General features: G+C 39.0%; 1 protein-coding gene across 5 annotated transcripts in view; it reads left to right on the top strand.

Annotated features, from left to right (window-relative positions):
- Positions 1-14,708, top strand: part of katnb1 (katanin p80 (WD repeat containing) subunit B 1) — a 36,881-nt gene that overhangs the window by 9,580 nt on the left and 12,593 nt on the right. For all 5 annotated transcript variants that reach the window (XM_037545324.1, XM_037545323.1, XM_037545325.1 and 2 more), the window contains 3 exons: positions 3,605-3,676; positions 8,241-8,391; positions 14,381-14,565. In XM_037545324.1, coding sequence (XP_037401221.1) covers positions 3,605-3,676; positions 8,241-8,391; positions 14,381-14,565 — 408 coding nt within the window. The remainder of the gene's footprint in view (positions 1-3,604; positions 3,677-8,240; positions 8,392-14,380; positions 14,566-14,708) is intronic.

Genomic DNA, 14,708 nt, shown 5'->3' with positions numbered 1-14,708 from the left:
TTGTTCTGACCCGCACTTATCTGTTTATTTATTATTATTATTATTATTTTTTATGTATTTATTTATTTTTCCCCATCCCTCATTTCTCCCTTAGACTCATTAATTTTTGCTACCACTCAAACTGTTACTTCTTTGCCTGACTTTGCTCCTCTATGTTGTTGTTGTTGTTGTTGTTATTATTATTATTATTATTATTATTATTATTATTAATTAATTTTTCATCTTTCGTTCCTCCCATAGCCCCATTAATTTTTGCAATCCGTATTATTTCCCTTGCCCAACTGCCACCAAAATGCATGTACTCACCCAGGGCAGATCACCAAGCTCTAATTCACAGCCATATTCTCAGACTTCCAAATCCTGAGTCAACACAACTGAATCATGTCCCCAAGTCAAGATTGAAAGATGATTCTGGGGCCACACAATGAGCTAAATTAGCTAAATATGGGGAGAAACCTGAAAGATCTGTTTCAAAACTTTGCTGCTACTGTTGTTGTAGAAGTAGTGCATTTTATTTTAACACAGCTGTTCTATAGGATGTCCCCAAGAAAATGTAAGGCATGATTTTCCTTGAGCAGCAAAGGTCTAACTGCTCTAGCTATCTAGGTAACTGCAAAAAAGCTAAAAGATCCAGTTCCATAACTTTGTCTTTAAGAAAAAAAAAAGACTGTTCCAAGTTTAAGTTTAACAGTGAAAAAGGGTCTAAAATGAGTATTTAGGCCTACCATTAGGCTAGCCAGATAGCTTAACGTAGCAGTGCAATAGCTATCAGACATTAAATAACCAAGCTAAGGCTACCTAAAGTAAATATTTGTGTAATGTAAAACCAGCACTACGTTTTTAAGCATGTATGATGTAAACTTCTTAAAGAAATCTCTTACCTTTACCAGAAGATGCGGTTTATCTAGAGCTTCACTCCAGTGAGTTTAAAAATAGAGAGAAAAAGAAGAAGAAAAAAAGACCTGGTCGCATTTGGTGATGTCACAGGATTAACTTTGCGATTGGTTAAACAAATTCAATTTAAGCACCTGCCCTGTTGATCCAGGGCCACGCCTCACTCTACAATATTAGGACTGCATTAGGAGGGTTAAGGCTAGGTCCTGCTTCATCTGAGTCATGTGAAGCCAGCCACAGCATCTTTTTGAACTGCTACTAATACAGCATAATTGGACAGCTCAAAGCGCTTAGTGAAGAGCACAAACGAACCTATCTGTTATGTCAGCTGACATGCCTGTGTGATGTCAATTGTTATCTCTTCGTGATGGCGCCAATGCTTAGATGGTAGCACCACTCAGGAGGTCCCATGCAGTAGTTATCATTACAGTGATATTTTCAGTAATCACCATATTAAAAAATAATGCACAGTTCTGTTAAATTGCAGAAATAACAAACTGTGCAAGACAGCACATTATATTATACAAATAGTAAGTCTTATATGAAATTGAAGGACTGTTCTTACTGGCACATGGGAAACAGTAAGTCAGTTACTTTGAGTCAGATGCGGGATGAAAAATAAATCTTGTGGGTAGTCAATATTTTTTTGGCTATCTTGATGACTGGGCTGCTTTCCTGCTCTCTGTGGTTACAGCATGCCTACCACACTGTTAAATAATGTGTGAGTATGGGCTCAATGGTGCATATGTAGAAATCTGTAAGGCACTGTTGCAGGAGGTGTACTTTTGTGAGTTTCCTCAGGAAGTGTAGCCTCTGCTGTCCGTTTTTGGCCAAGTAGTGTTGATAGACCATAAGTTATCACTGTTGTGAATTCCAAGAAGCGTGAAACTGTGAATGGTCTCAATCAGTTTACTATTGATAATTATGTGACGTTGCTCTTTTTCTGACTGCTTTACTTGGTTTTCTTGCAGTTCTTTGTTTTTTTTTTTTACTCTTGAGAGTAAAGTTATTGTCCTGACTCCACTATATACCTGTGAATATAAAGCCAGTATAACATGGGGCTCAGCACACAGCCTTGAAGTGGTGCAGTGTTTAGGAGTACCCAATGTAACAGTCTCTGGCTTGTTTTATTAAAAAAAAAAAATCCAATTGTGTGCTGAGCCCCAGATAATGTTTAAAATTTTTCTTACCTGGAAGGTGTGTTAAAAGAGGGACTATGTTTATTTTATAGAGAATATTTGAATGGTCTGCAGCATTAACATATCTGTAACCTGTGGCTAGCTAGCTGCCTGACTGCTAGGCAGTGTTCCTGAAACACAGAACACACAATCCTGTTATCAGTCAGCATGGTCATATTTTTGGACAAATCTGTGAAGAAAAACTCACATCACAACTGTGAAGAAAAATTGTAAGGAAACTCTGTGAGCCTTGATGTTAGTAGGGCTTAGCTAACAATGCTAGGATAACATGTCACTTTACGGTTAAGGTGGACTGCTAGCTATTGTACTCTTGTGAACAAAGTTAATTTCTTATAGAAGGAACCCACAGGAGGGATTCTTCCTGTGGCTAACACAAGTAAGAAGCAGCATCTAGCTATGCTATAAGTAACAGTGTAATACATAATAAAAACTGCAGTTTTTAAAAAACTTTAAGAATATACTTGCTTTTATACTTGAGTTTTGGTTGGGGCTGTGGGACAGCAGTCACTTTATATGAGGGAGAGGAATGCGAGTAGTTGGTGTATACATTTTGATAACTGTTATTAGTACTTGGATTGGAAGATCTAACGCCAATGTGCCAGATTTAGTCCCACACAGCTCAAACTGAACAGAAGAAAATAAGTGTTCGGCCCTGGTTCTAGCCTGCACAGTGTGCCACTTGCCAGTGAATCACCTACTTCCTCACAGGCAGGTACCAAGAAAATTCTCATGTACTCAAACTGAACTAGTGCCCCCTTGAATGAGTGTTCTGCCCACTGCCCACTTTATTCACTCTAGAGTAATGACTGCATCTCTACGGCTATCTCTGTCAAAAGTCCTGAAGTTTATAGATAGCACTAGTCATGGGTCTCATCCAATATTGATGAGCCTGCTTACAGATGGGTGGTTATTAGCTGGACCTCAGGAGGAGCACCCTACACCTGTCAGCCCTCACCAGCTTCAACAAGGTGATGCCTATGGAGTTCCTGGGAACTGCACTCCGCAAAGACTGAAGTGGGACACCAACATCAACTCCATTTCCAAGAAAGGCCAGCAGTGTACTTCCTGATCCAACTGAAGAAGTTCAAGTTGCCTCAAGAACTGCTGGTTCAGTTCTGTACATTAATCTGTCATACAGTGTTATACCATCTCTTTCACAATCTCATGGAACTCTACCAACATGCAGAGAAAATCATTGCTGACCTGTCACACTCTAGCCATCATCTATTTCAATTTCTCCTGATGCTGTTTCACTGATTTATGCATTCTCTCTAAAATCACCAGGAGCATCTATAATAGCCTGATTTTTGCTCCACCACAGTGAAGACAATATCAAGATGAAAGTCCAGTGTGACTTTCACCTTGTGACGTAACTCTATGTTCAGAGGTGCCCAGTAAATTACCACTACGTTGATTTACATTTGTTTTAGGGCTTCTGTGTGATGTCACTCTGATTTCAAAGTACATTTGAACATTCCTCCAAGAAATGTTTTTACTTGTCTGTTTGGCAGGACAGTAAAGCTGTGGGATTTGGAGAAATTCAAGATGGTTGGCTCATCAGAGGGAGAAAGAGGACCTGTAAGGTAGGCTTGAGGAATGAAAGTCTCGACAGTCTCATTTTGTTCCCTAGCCACAGGGAGGCTGAATGAGCATGGGTTGCAGGCAAACAAGGTGTTGTGAATTTTAACTGAGTAGCTGTGCAGGGGTGCTGACTTACCTTTTGATCACTGTTTATGGCGCCTTTGTCTAAGGTTGGGAATGTCTTGGCCCTTCACAATTTAAGGATGTTTCTTTCTGCATCTCCAAATTTGATTTCTTGTTTACATTTTGATTTTTCCCATATTTGTTTTCCCAGCTTTGTTAGATTTGAATGTAAGCTGCATACTGCACACTTGTTAAATCTATAGGCCTACATCTTTGTTTCTAAGGCAAGTACTTCAAACTCCTTTAATAGGAATACCAGTGTTGGCACTATAATAGTCCCCATATAATTGTACTGTTTAATAGTAGTAGTAATAATTTTAGTTATGTGTTTGTGTGTGTGCGTTTGTGCGTGTGTACATAAATAAAAAATAACAATGTGGGTGGAGCTCAAATTTCAAGAAGCATGCATATACAGCTGTAACTCAAATGCATTGACTGTTACTAAACTTCATAGGCATTTACATAGATGCATAGATTATCTTCAGATTTTGGTGGAAATGCATTGTTAGGTGGCACTAGGTTACAATCAAAAGTGTTTCCCAATCAAAAGTGTTTCCCAATCAAAGGTTATCCGATTAACATGAAAATTGGCATGGTACTAAAATGTGCTGTCCTGGATTAGTATCTATGAGCCTGATGTCATATTAAAAAAAACATGGTCGCCATCAGCAAGTCAGATTTCAGCAGGTACAGTATCTCAAAGTGAGTACACCCCTCACATTTCTGCAAATGTTTTGTCTTTTCATGGGACAAAACTATAGAAATGAAACTTGAATGTAATTTGAAGTTGTCAGTGTACAGCTTGAATAGCAATACAGATTTACTGTCCTCTGAAAATAACTCTATGCACAACCATTCATGTCTAAATAGCTGGCAACGCGAGTGAGTCCACCTCACAGTGAACATGTCCAAATTGTGCTCATAGTGTCAATATTTTGTGTGGCCACCATTATTATCTATCACTGCTTTAAGCCTCTTGGGCATGGAATTCACCAGAGCTGCATAGGTTGCTACTGTAATCCTCTTCCACTCCTCCATGATGACATCATGGAGCTGGTGGATGTTAGACATCTTGCGCTCCTCCTCCTTCCCACAGGTACTCAATTGGGTTTAGGTCTGGAGACATTCTTGGCCAGTCCCTCACCTTTACGTTCATCAAGGCAGTTGTCATCTTGGAGGTGCGTTTGGGGTCGTTAGCCAGCCTGTTTCAAAATGTCAGAGTACATGTTTGAATTCATGTTTCCCTCAATGAACCACAGCTCCGCAGGGGCAGTAACACTCAAGCAGCTCCAGACCATGATGCTACCACCACCATGCTTGACTGTGGGCAAGAGACCGTTATCTTGGTCCTCCTCACCAGGACGCCACCACACATGCTAGATACCGTCTAAGCCAAACAAATTCATCTTGGTCTTGTCAGACCACAGGACATGGCTCCAGTAATCCATATTCCTGGACTGCTGGTCTTCAGCAAACTGTTTCTGGACTACCTTCTGGGATGACGGCCATGCAGTCAGAGTTGATGCATTGTGCAGCTTAGGGTCTGAGCACTGACAGGCTGACCTCCCACTTTTTCAACCTCTGTAGCTTGCTGACAGCACTCGTGTCTATTTTTTGAAGCCAACCTCTGGATATGACGCTGAGCACCTGGACTGAACTTCTTAGGTCGACCCTGGCGAGGAACCTGTCCTGGAAAACTGCTGTATGACCTTGGCTACCGTGCTATAGCTCAGTTTCAGAGTGCTGGCAATCTTCTTATAGCCTAGGCCATCTGCTCATGTTTTAAAACTCTAAAATGAGTAAAAGGCTTGTACCATACAGGTTATGCACGTTCAGTTAGTATCAAATTATTTTCTAAAATAAATCTTTGCAAATGCAAGTAGTTTACTAATTATTACCTTTTTTTTTTTTTTTTTTTTACCTATATTGACCTAATCCTACAGTTTACACCTTATCATCCAAAATGTGGTCAGAAACTGAAGATTGGAGTCTGTAAGTAAATAATTATCAGCAAAATGTTGACTTGTTGCAGACATCCTTTGTAAAATGTCAGTGAATCCATCTGGGTGGAGTTTTTACAACTCTATTATCTGTAATTCACACACTCCATCTGATTGAGACCAAAAGTGGTACAGATGTACAGAATAACACTCTGAGGAAGCACGCCGGTAAAGTAGGGAGAGATTGGGGAGAGTTGGGGGGGGGCGTCAAAGTAGGGAGAGAGTGGGGAGACTTAGTAGTTGTAATAGTACTAGTGGGGGTGGTTGTTTGTGGTGACAATTGCTAATAAATATTACTAGGATGCACTTAAATTAGTGTAAATCATAAATAGTTAAAATTCACACTTCAGAGGGCGTTTTTTTATTTTATTTTAATGCAATTTGCCACATATTGAGAAGGTGGAGAAAGACATGATCTGAAGGGTTAAAAAAAAACTAAACTACACACTTTTTCAGACACATTGACTATAAAAGAATACAGTGATAGAGGTTGAGGTGGGTTGTTCCAACAAGGATTAAACTTTAGTTTAAGTTAGCTAATTAAGGCTTTCTTAGGTTTACTTTAGATCTAGGAGTTATTGTGCCACATAATTTTGAGCATGGATTTACATATCTGAACATGGATGTACATATCTTAACCTGCAATTGAAACAATAATTTGCCATAATTCTGACTGTCTGCCATGATGTATTCAACAGCATAAATAAACAGCAAAATACTAATCATTGTTTATAAGTTGACACCAAGTATTCTTAGAGTAGCCCTTTAGCCTGTTAGCAAGCTATGTGCCAAACTGTTCAACCTAGATCAACTAGTTTAACAAAACCATGTTCTTCCTTGGAGAATATTTAGTCTGTCTTCAGCCATTTGCTTAATTTACACACCGTTTGTAACTGTACAATGTGTCTGCATTAGTGAGATCCCACTGCTGACTTAATTTTTTTTTTCCTTGTTGCTGCAACTAACTAATTATTTTATAAAAGATAAAAGCTGTCCACATATAGCTCGATGTGGGCCAAATTCAGAGTTGAGTTTCGCCTGTATAGCAAGGAGATGGCACTGAAATTGTATGCACTAATATTCAGGCTATCCGTTGCAAATGGGGGTGAAGTTTGTATGAAAAGAGGCATGTCTTATTTTGTAGTAGTAATTTGGTAGTATTTTGTTTGCCAATGTTCAGACGCCCCTGGTCAAATAGTTTTGTTGATTACATTAAAAAAGTGCACATTCCTTACAGACAACACTTCTGACCATTTTAACACTACTACAATTACTGTTTCTTTGCCGAATGTAACATATCGCAGAAAAAAATACGAAATGTCTGTGTTCATGTGAAGCTTGCTGAATGCATTTTCTATACATAGTAGAAAGGTGGCCTGAAATAAAATGTGGCCTGTGGTAGTTTTGCCATATTTAATATTTTTTGTTTTCCAGTGTGTTAAACTCAAATTGTGCACTAAAATGTGCAATGTGCACGAAAATGCATTTAGCTTTGTTCCTTGTAGAGAACGGTGACTTATTTTATTTTGTCAACAAAAAATGTGCCCAGACGTTTGATGTTTTGTTTATTTGATACAGTTTATGTGTTTGCTCTTCACAAGCTCTGTTAGGTGTTTGCCAAGCTGGTCATCCTAGACTTGGTTAGCACAGAGAAGCCATATTAAAGGACCAACTGAACATGATTGTGTTTCTGGTCAGACTTCAACAACTTGTTTGCTTCTTGTTAAAATAGCAAAATGGCTAGCTCTTATTGTATTAGATTAGCTCATAGGCTTTACTGCAGTCTGTATTTATCATTGTAGGATGTTTGAAAAACACACAGTATACTGGGGCTGATAGAGGATATTAACTGAGAAATAAGAAAAGAGAACACAGATTCCAAGACTTAATGTCCAGCTCTGTACACATCACAACTATAGACAGCACCTTTATTTTATTTAAACTCTCCAACCTGATGGCCATCACAATACATGGAATCTGTGTTTACCCAATACTATTGGCAGTCAGGTCAGGCATACTATAAGTTTGGTTTGATTCTCTAGATCTCCTCCTGTTTTTCCTAAGTGATACCTTTTTTAATCCCACAAACAGGGAAATTCCACCTCTGCATCTAACCCATCTGTGAAGTGAAACACCACATACACACCAGTGAGCACACACACAAACAAAGGGGCAGTGAGTACACACAAGTGGTGGGCTATCCTCCCCTATCCTTGGTGCCCGGGGAGCAATTGGGGGTTAGGTGTCTTGCTCAAAGACACCTCAGTCATGGATTGTCGGCACTGGGGATCGAACCGGCAACCTTCCGGTCACAGGGCCAGTTCCCTAGCCTCCAGCCCACCACTGCCCAGCCTAACATTTTACTTTTGAATGAAGTAATTGAACCATTATGATCTTTCTTTCACCACATTTTTTTTTTTTTTTTTTTTTTTTTTTTTTTTTAGTGTGTGCTGTTCAGTCCTGATGGCAGCTGTTTGTACAGTGGCTCAGAGGACAATTTGCAAGTTTATGGCTGGGAGCCAGACCGCTGCTTTGATGTGGTGCATGTTGGATGGGGCAAAGTGGCTGACTTTGCAGTCTGCAACAGTCAAATGGTCAGTGTCCTACTCATATCGACTTGTTTTTTTTATGTCTACACATGATTTATAAATTTATAAATGGTAATATTCAGGAGACTTGAGTCTTTTTGGTGGGGAATTTCTGCAGTGGTAGAACCCCTCAAACAGTCATCTTAACAGCAGTTCTCCACATAATTACTGAACTGTGTTATTTCACACATGCCAACACTTTCCCCCTGAAATGATAATCACAGGGGAAAATACTGGCATTTGTGAAAACTATTTGTGTGGCCAAAGAGAAAAGAATGGAGGAATTAAAAAAAACATTTTAGCAGAAGATATGTCATCTCAGAGCATTTAAAGAAATTTCAGTTGTTTCCATCAAACCCATTTTGAAGGAAAATATTTTTGTATAAAACACGCAGGATTCAGCTCCCAAGAATCACAGTGGTACCATGATATGGATTATCCTCTATCATCCACTAGCCTATCCTTCTCAAACTTGAACTATTGAAATGGCAACCCTGCTGAATAGAACTAGCCCATGTGGTTGTTAGAGCAGACTGCTTATTTTTAATATGGTTGAGTTTAGTCATGCTAGTTGAAACATTTAAATTTTGAAACAATCATGATGTACCCAGTTGGGTACAACCAGCCAGCCAGCACAAATTAAAAAAATTAATTTGCCTTAGAAGAAAAAATGTGTGTGTGTGTGTGTGTGTGTGTGTGTGTGTGTGTGTGTGTGTGTGTATATATATATATATATATATATAATATATATATATATATATATATATATATATATATATATATATATATATATATATATTATACTGCTCAAAAAAAATAAAGGGAACACTCAAATAACACATGCTAGATCTGAATGGATGAAATATTCTCATTGAATACTTTGTTCTGTACAAAGTTGATTGTGCTGACAACAAAATCACACAAAAATCAATGGAAATCAAATTTATTAACCAATGGAGGCCTGGATTTGGAGTCACACACAAAATTAAAGTGGAAAAACACACTACAGGCTGATCCAACTTTGATGTGATGTCCTTAAAACAAGTCAAAATAAGGCTCAGTATTGTGTGTGGCCTCCAAGTGCCTGTATGACCTCCCTACAATGCCTGGGCATGCTCCTGATGAGGTGGTGGATGGTCTCCTGAGATCCCAGACCTGGACTAAAGCATTCGTCAACTCCTGGACAGTCTGTGGTGCAACGTGGCATTGGTGGATGGAGCGAGACATGATGTCCCAGATGTGCTCAATCGGATTCAGGTCTGGGGAATGGGCGGGCCAGTCCATAGTTTCAATGCCTTCATCTTGCAGGAACTGCTGACACACTCCCGCCACATGAGGTCTAACATTGTCCTGCATTAGGAGGAACCCAGAGCCAACCGCACCAGCATATCGTCTCACAAGGGGTCTGAGGGTCTCCTCTCGGTACCTAATGGCAGTCAGGCTACCTCTGGCGAGCACATGGAGGGCTGTGCGGCCCTCTAAAGAAATGCCACCCACAACATTACTGACCCACTGCCAAACCGGTCATGCTGAAGAATGTTGCAGGCAGCAGATCGCTCTCCACGGCGTCTCCAGACTCTGTCACGTCTGTCACATGCTCAGTGTGAACCTGCTTTCATCTGTGAAGGGCACAGGGCGCCAGTGGCGACTTTGCCAATCCTGGTGTTCTCTGTAGCGGTTCTGCTGGTTTCTTACGGCCTCCTCCACGTCTCCTGGTGTACTGGCCTGTCTCCTGGTAGCGCCTCCTGGCTCCTGTTCCTTTTATTTTTTTGAGGTGTGTGTGTGTATATGTGTATATGTGTATGTATGTGTGTATATATATATATATATATATATATATATATATATATATATATATATATATATATTTATTTACTTACTAACTATGTTGTCACGTGAACCCTCTAGTAGTTTAAGCATATGCAGTACATTCACTGGACACTTTATTAGGTTGCTAGTAAAAGGTTGGACCCCCTTTTGCCTTCAGAACTGCCTCAATTATTCGTGGCATACTTTGAACAAGGTGTTGGAGATTTTGGTTGGTTATTTGAGTTACTGTTGCCTCTCTATCATCTCGAACCAGTCTGCCTATTCTCCTCTGACCATCAACAAGGCGTTTTTGTCCACAAAACTGCCGCTCACTGGATATTTTCTTTTTTGGACCGTTCTCTGTAAACCCTAGAGATGGTTGTGTGTGAAAATCCCAGTAGATCAGCAGTTTCTGAAATGCTCAGACCAGCCCGTCTGGCACCCACAACCATTCCACGTTCAAAGTCACTTAAATTCTTCCCCATTCTGATGCACGGTTTGCACTTCAGCAAGTTGTCTTGACCACCTCTACATACGGAAATGCTTTGAGTTGCAGCCATGTGATTGGCTGATTAGCTATTTGTGTTGACTAGCAATTGAGCCAGGTGTACTCAATAAAGTGGCCAGTGAGTGTATTTTCTTGTAATGTATTTTCACTGATCACAGAGCTACCTCAGTTTAGCTCAGCTTTTTAACTGCAGTGGTGATGTTAGTGTCTGGCTGGCAGTGGTCTGGAAATGGAGTTTGATTCTGGTTGAAATTTAATTCATTTTGGGATCTTATTTTCAACATTTAAATGTTTCTTAATGCATCTAATGCTGTGGTTCTTCGAAGTTCATGTGAATGTTGCCCACTTTTTATTTCACATGTCTTTCACTGGTCTGTGATAAAGACACACATCAGCAGTCTGCATATCCACTAATTCCTTCCTTGGCAAAGAAACACAGCTAAATTAGTGGGAAAGTTTTTATTATAGCATGGGTGGTGGACACTTCTGTACATTGCATGGTATATGTCATGCAGTGCTGATATGGCCTTGCCTCCGCTAACCTGAAACATATATATAATAAGATATAATTCATTGTAAATTCTGGAGTAAAATGGTTGACTGTCACTAGAGTTCTACAGCAATGTGTCTTTTGTTCTTTTTCTTTTTGTTTAGTTTTGTTTAGTTTCTTTTAACAGTTGATCAAGTGTTTTGACTGTGTAACTAGCTCCCTTTAAATGTTTAATTGGCATCTTTCAGGAAAGGAGATGCTTCAAAATATGTGTGGAATCACATCTTCCAAACTCAGAAATCTCTGGTGATATGAATTGTACAGTCATTAATCATCGGTTCTGTTCTAAAACTGAGACTGTTTGAATTATCAGTAGTCTACTTATATGCTACTAGTGCAGTTGCTTAATCAATCTTGGTGAAAAGCACCGTTGTTTGCAGTAAAAAAGATCTAAACCTTACATCAATTTAAATCATATTAAAATTCTATTTTTTTTCGGGCTTAGTCATTTGAGTCTAACTGCCTCATAGTTAGACAAAATTTATAGGAAGAGTAAGAAAAAAATCATTTTGTTAACATTCAAAGTATCTGATTTCCTGTCTGGCACACTTCAGCATCAGCGTTCATTGCATGATCCAAGGAATCATAAGTAAAGTATAATCATAAGTATGTAAAGTATAATCATATATCAAGTATAATCACAATGAATGGTGATTATGAGCAGTTATTTTTCTGAGCATCCCCAAGTGACTCATAGTGGCAAAATTTCATAGGGTAGTAGACAACCCATAATTAGAAATACCAAATGCATAGCTTCTGAATGCTCTTTGTCCCTCTTAAAAGCTAACCCCATGTGTGGTATCAAAAATGACCTCTTCTTTGGACAGATGCAGAGAGCATACAGCAATGTTGGGTAGTCATGTATTTATATTGGCATGTCATGTAAGACAGAGCATTTTGTTTTTGGCACCTAGAAGCTGTATAGTGCTGAATTTACCATAATTTTATTTGATTTGACCCTTGGGATGCTGTTTTAATATTAAGCTAAGGAATCAGTGTCTACTTTTTGCTTTTTGTCCAGTTCAAGCTAAAAACAATGGTGAAAACAATGGTTTATGACAAAAGATGAAAGTTATGGACCGCAGTTTACCACTTTGCTACAGTATCTCTTAAAGCCGATGAGGCTCACTAATTGGACCCTGCTTAAGGAAATAAGTCAGACCAAAAAGGGTACTTGGACCTCTAAAACATGGTTTCCATTTTTCCTTTTTCTTGCTTTGATGTATCTGTCACTCGAAAGAAGCCCCGAATATTCAGTAATAACTCTTGCTAGATAAAGCCATCTGAACTAAACATGTGCAATGTGCTTCTCAGTATTTGGAGCTTCGAACAAGCCTGGATGCCCCTGTGTCAGAGCGAACAGATGTCACAACATTTTAACCTCTGTTTGCAATTTCCGGGTGCGTACCCCCACATGTCCCTTTATGTGTCTGGCGAAGAAAACAATCACTTCCAGCAATGCATGTAATACAATCAATTGCACATACATCAAGGTATGTAGTGTATTTTTGTGGTTCAGATTGCTTCATTCTAATAGGAGTTACAACAGAACAATTGGGGCCTCTTTTGATTGAATCTCCTTGTACATCTGCCTTGTAAATAAGCTCTGTAAATAAGCTCATAGAAGCAATGTTTCAGAATTGATGGCAGTCCAAAAGGTTCTATACATAGCTAGCAAGCTAATGATGGTAATACCAACAGAGACCCATGTTGGCTAGTTAGCTGTCTACAACATCGACAGTGTTTAAAGTTCTACATGTACATGGAACAGGATCTTGCTATTGAGACTTGCTCTTTTCTTTATAAGGGAATCATAGAGCATCTTATTTTATCATGACACGTTGCCCAAAATGATATCACAATACTGCTATTGTGTGATACTTGATACATTGCAGGACAACCCTCTACATCATGATATCTGTGTACCTGAAGAAAATAAAATGCTCCTAAATAGGCAAATAGCAGGAATTATGTATTAATTTGGCAGTTTCAGAGAATTTGACAACCAACATGAAACAATGTACAACAAAGCACATGGCTTAGCTTCATGCCTCTTTACTACACATACACTGACTGCTTGTGTCATCATTCCAATGTAAAAAAAAAAAAAAAAAAAAGCTATAAACCACAGGAAGTAGAACAGTTCTGGGGTTAAAATTTCTGAAGGTAGTGCCTCGCTCTTGTCTAACTGAGTAATCCTAGAGACAAAAAAAATCATACAGAAAATATATATTAATGCAAAAAATACACATTTCTCTCTCAAAAATAGCCTCTGGGGATGTAGAAGGAAGTTTTGCTTTAAACACTGTTTATTGTAGGTTGACTTGAAGTGGTAAAGTTAGCTGTTTTCTCAACAAAAATATTCAGATGATGAAAGTGACTATGCATGTTCGTTGTGCTGCCCTGCAGCTTTATTTTAATGAGACAGTTCTTGCAAATTACATTGTCTTTATCTACATATTTGTCACTTCAATGCTGTAAAAGCTGATGTGGGAACCAGACCTTCTTGAAAGAGGACCATGCCTGTCTGAATGCTTCCCCTGTTGTTCACCATCTCCACTGAGAGTATATTTTTCTTCACTGCAGGTTTACCCTATTCATTTGATTAGCACCATAGTGCCACTATGTGGAGTCATGAAGTATGAATCTGGTAAATCGCATCGTCAAATTGGAGGTGAAGTCTGTTTGGAGCATTTGCAGAACATGAATGTTTCAGTAAATAAATCGACATTTAGCACCAGTGTGTCAATAATTTATTGCAAAATAATGCAATATTTTATCTCACTCCTTTCTTTATTAAATAAGAGTTTATCAAGTAAAATTGTAATGTTTGGGGATGGGTGTGATTATACATATTTGTTGATACCTGAACTAGTTTTAGTTTACCTATTTGAGTATTCAGATAAATCCGAGAATGCACATACATTTACAGTGACATTTTGCAAACCCACATTAGATTTGGTTTGGTTGTTTTACATGGTGTTCCTGGAGTGACTGACAATATGCTATGTTTTAAAAAAAAAAAAAAAAAAAAAACCTTTCAACCTCTTTATAGCAGCAAGCAAACATTTCAGGCAAACAAGTCTCCCTCCCCAACCCCACCCCCCTTTTGTGTTTGTCTTGATTAGGTTGGTGTGTCATGCGGCCAGATGAATGTCAGCTTGTATATTGTGGATCTCAACCGGGTGAAGAAATCAGGATCTTTAATCCAAGGACTGAGTCAGGATGATAAGCCGCTCGCAGTGCCCACTTCTAAAGGAGCAACGCTGCGCCGTAATTATGAGAGACCCACCACATCCTGCAGCAGACAAAAGTATGCATCAAAATTGTCTTGGCCACAGATGCACATACATTAGTAAACATTTATGCTAAACACAGCTTGCCCTAACTGGTTCTTTATTGCATCTTCAAAACTGAGTTTAACTGCTTAAAGAATTAACTCAGCTCAAGTATAAC

Source organism: Pygocentrus nattereri, chromosome 15, assembly GCF_015220715.1.
Source record: "Pygocentrus nattereri isolate fPygNat1 chromosome 15, fPygNat1.pri, whole genome shotgun sequence".
Taxonomy (NCBI): domain Eukaryota; kingdom Metazoa; phylum Chordata; class Actinopteri; order Characiformes; family Serrasalmidae; genus Pygocentrus; species Pygocentrus nattereri.
Note: the sequence above shows the minus strand (reverse complement) of the source record. Positions and strands in the feature narration are given on the sequence as shown.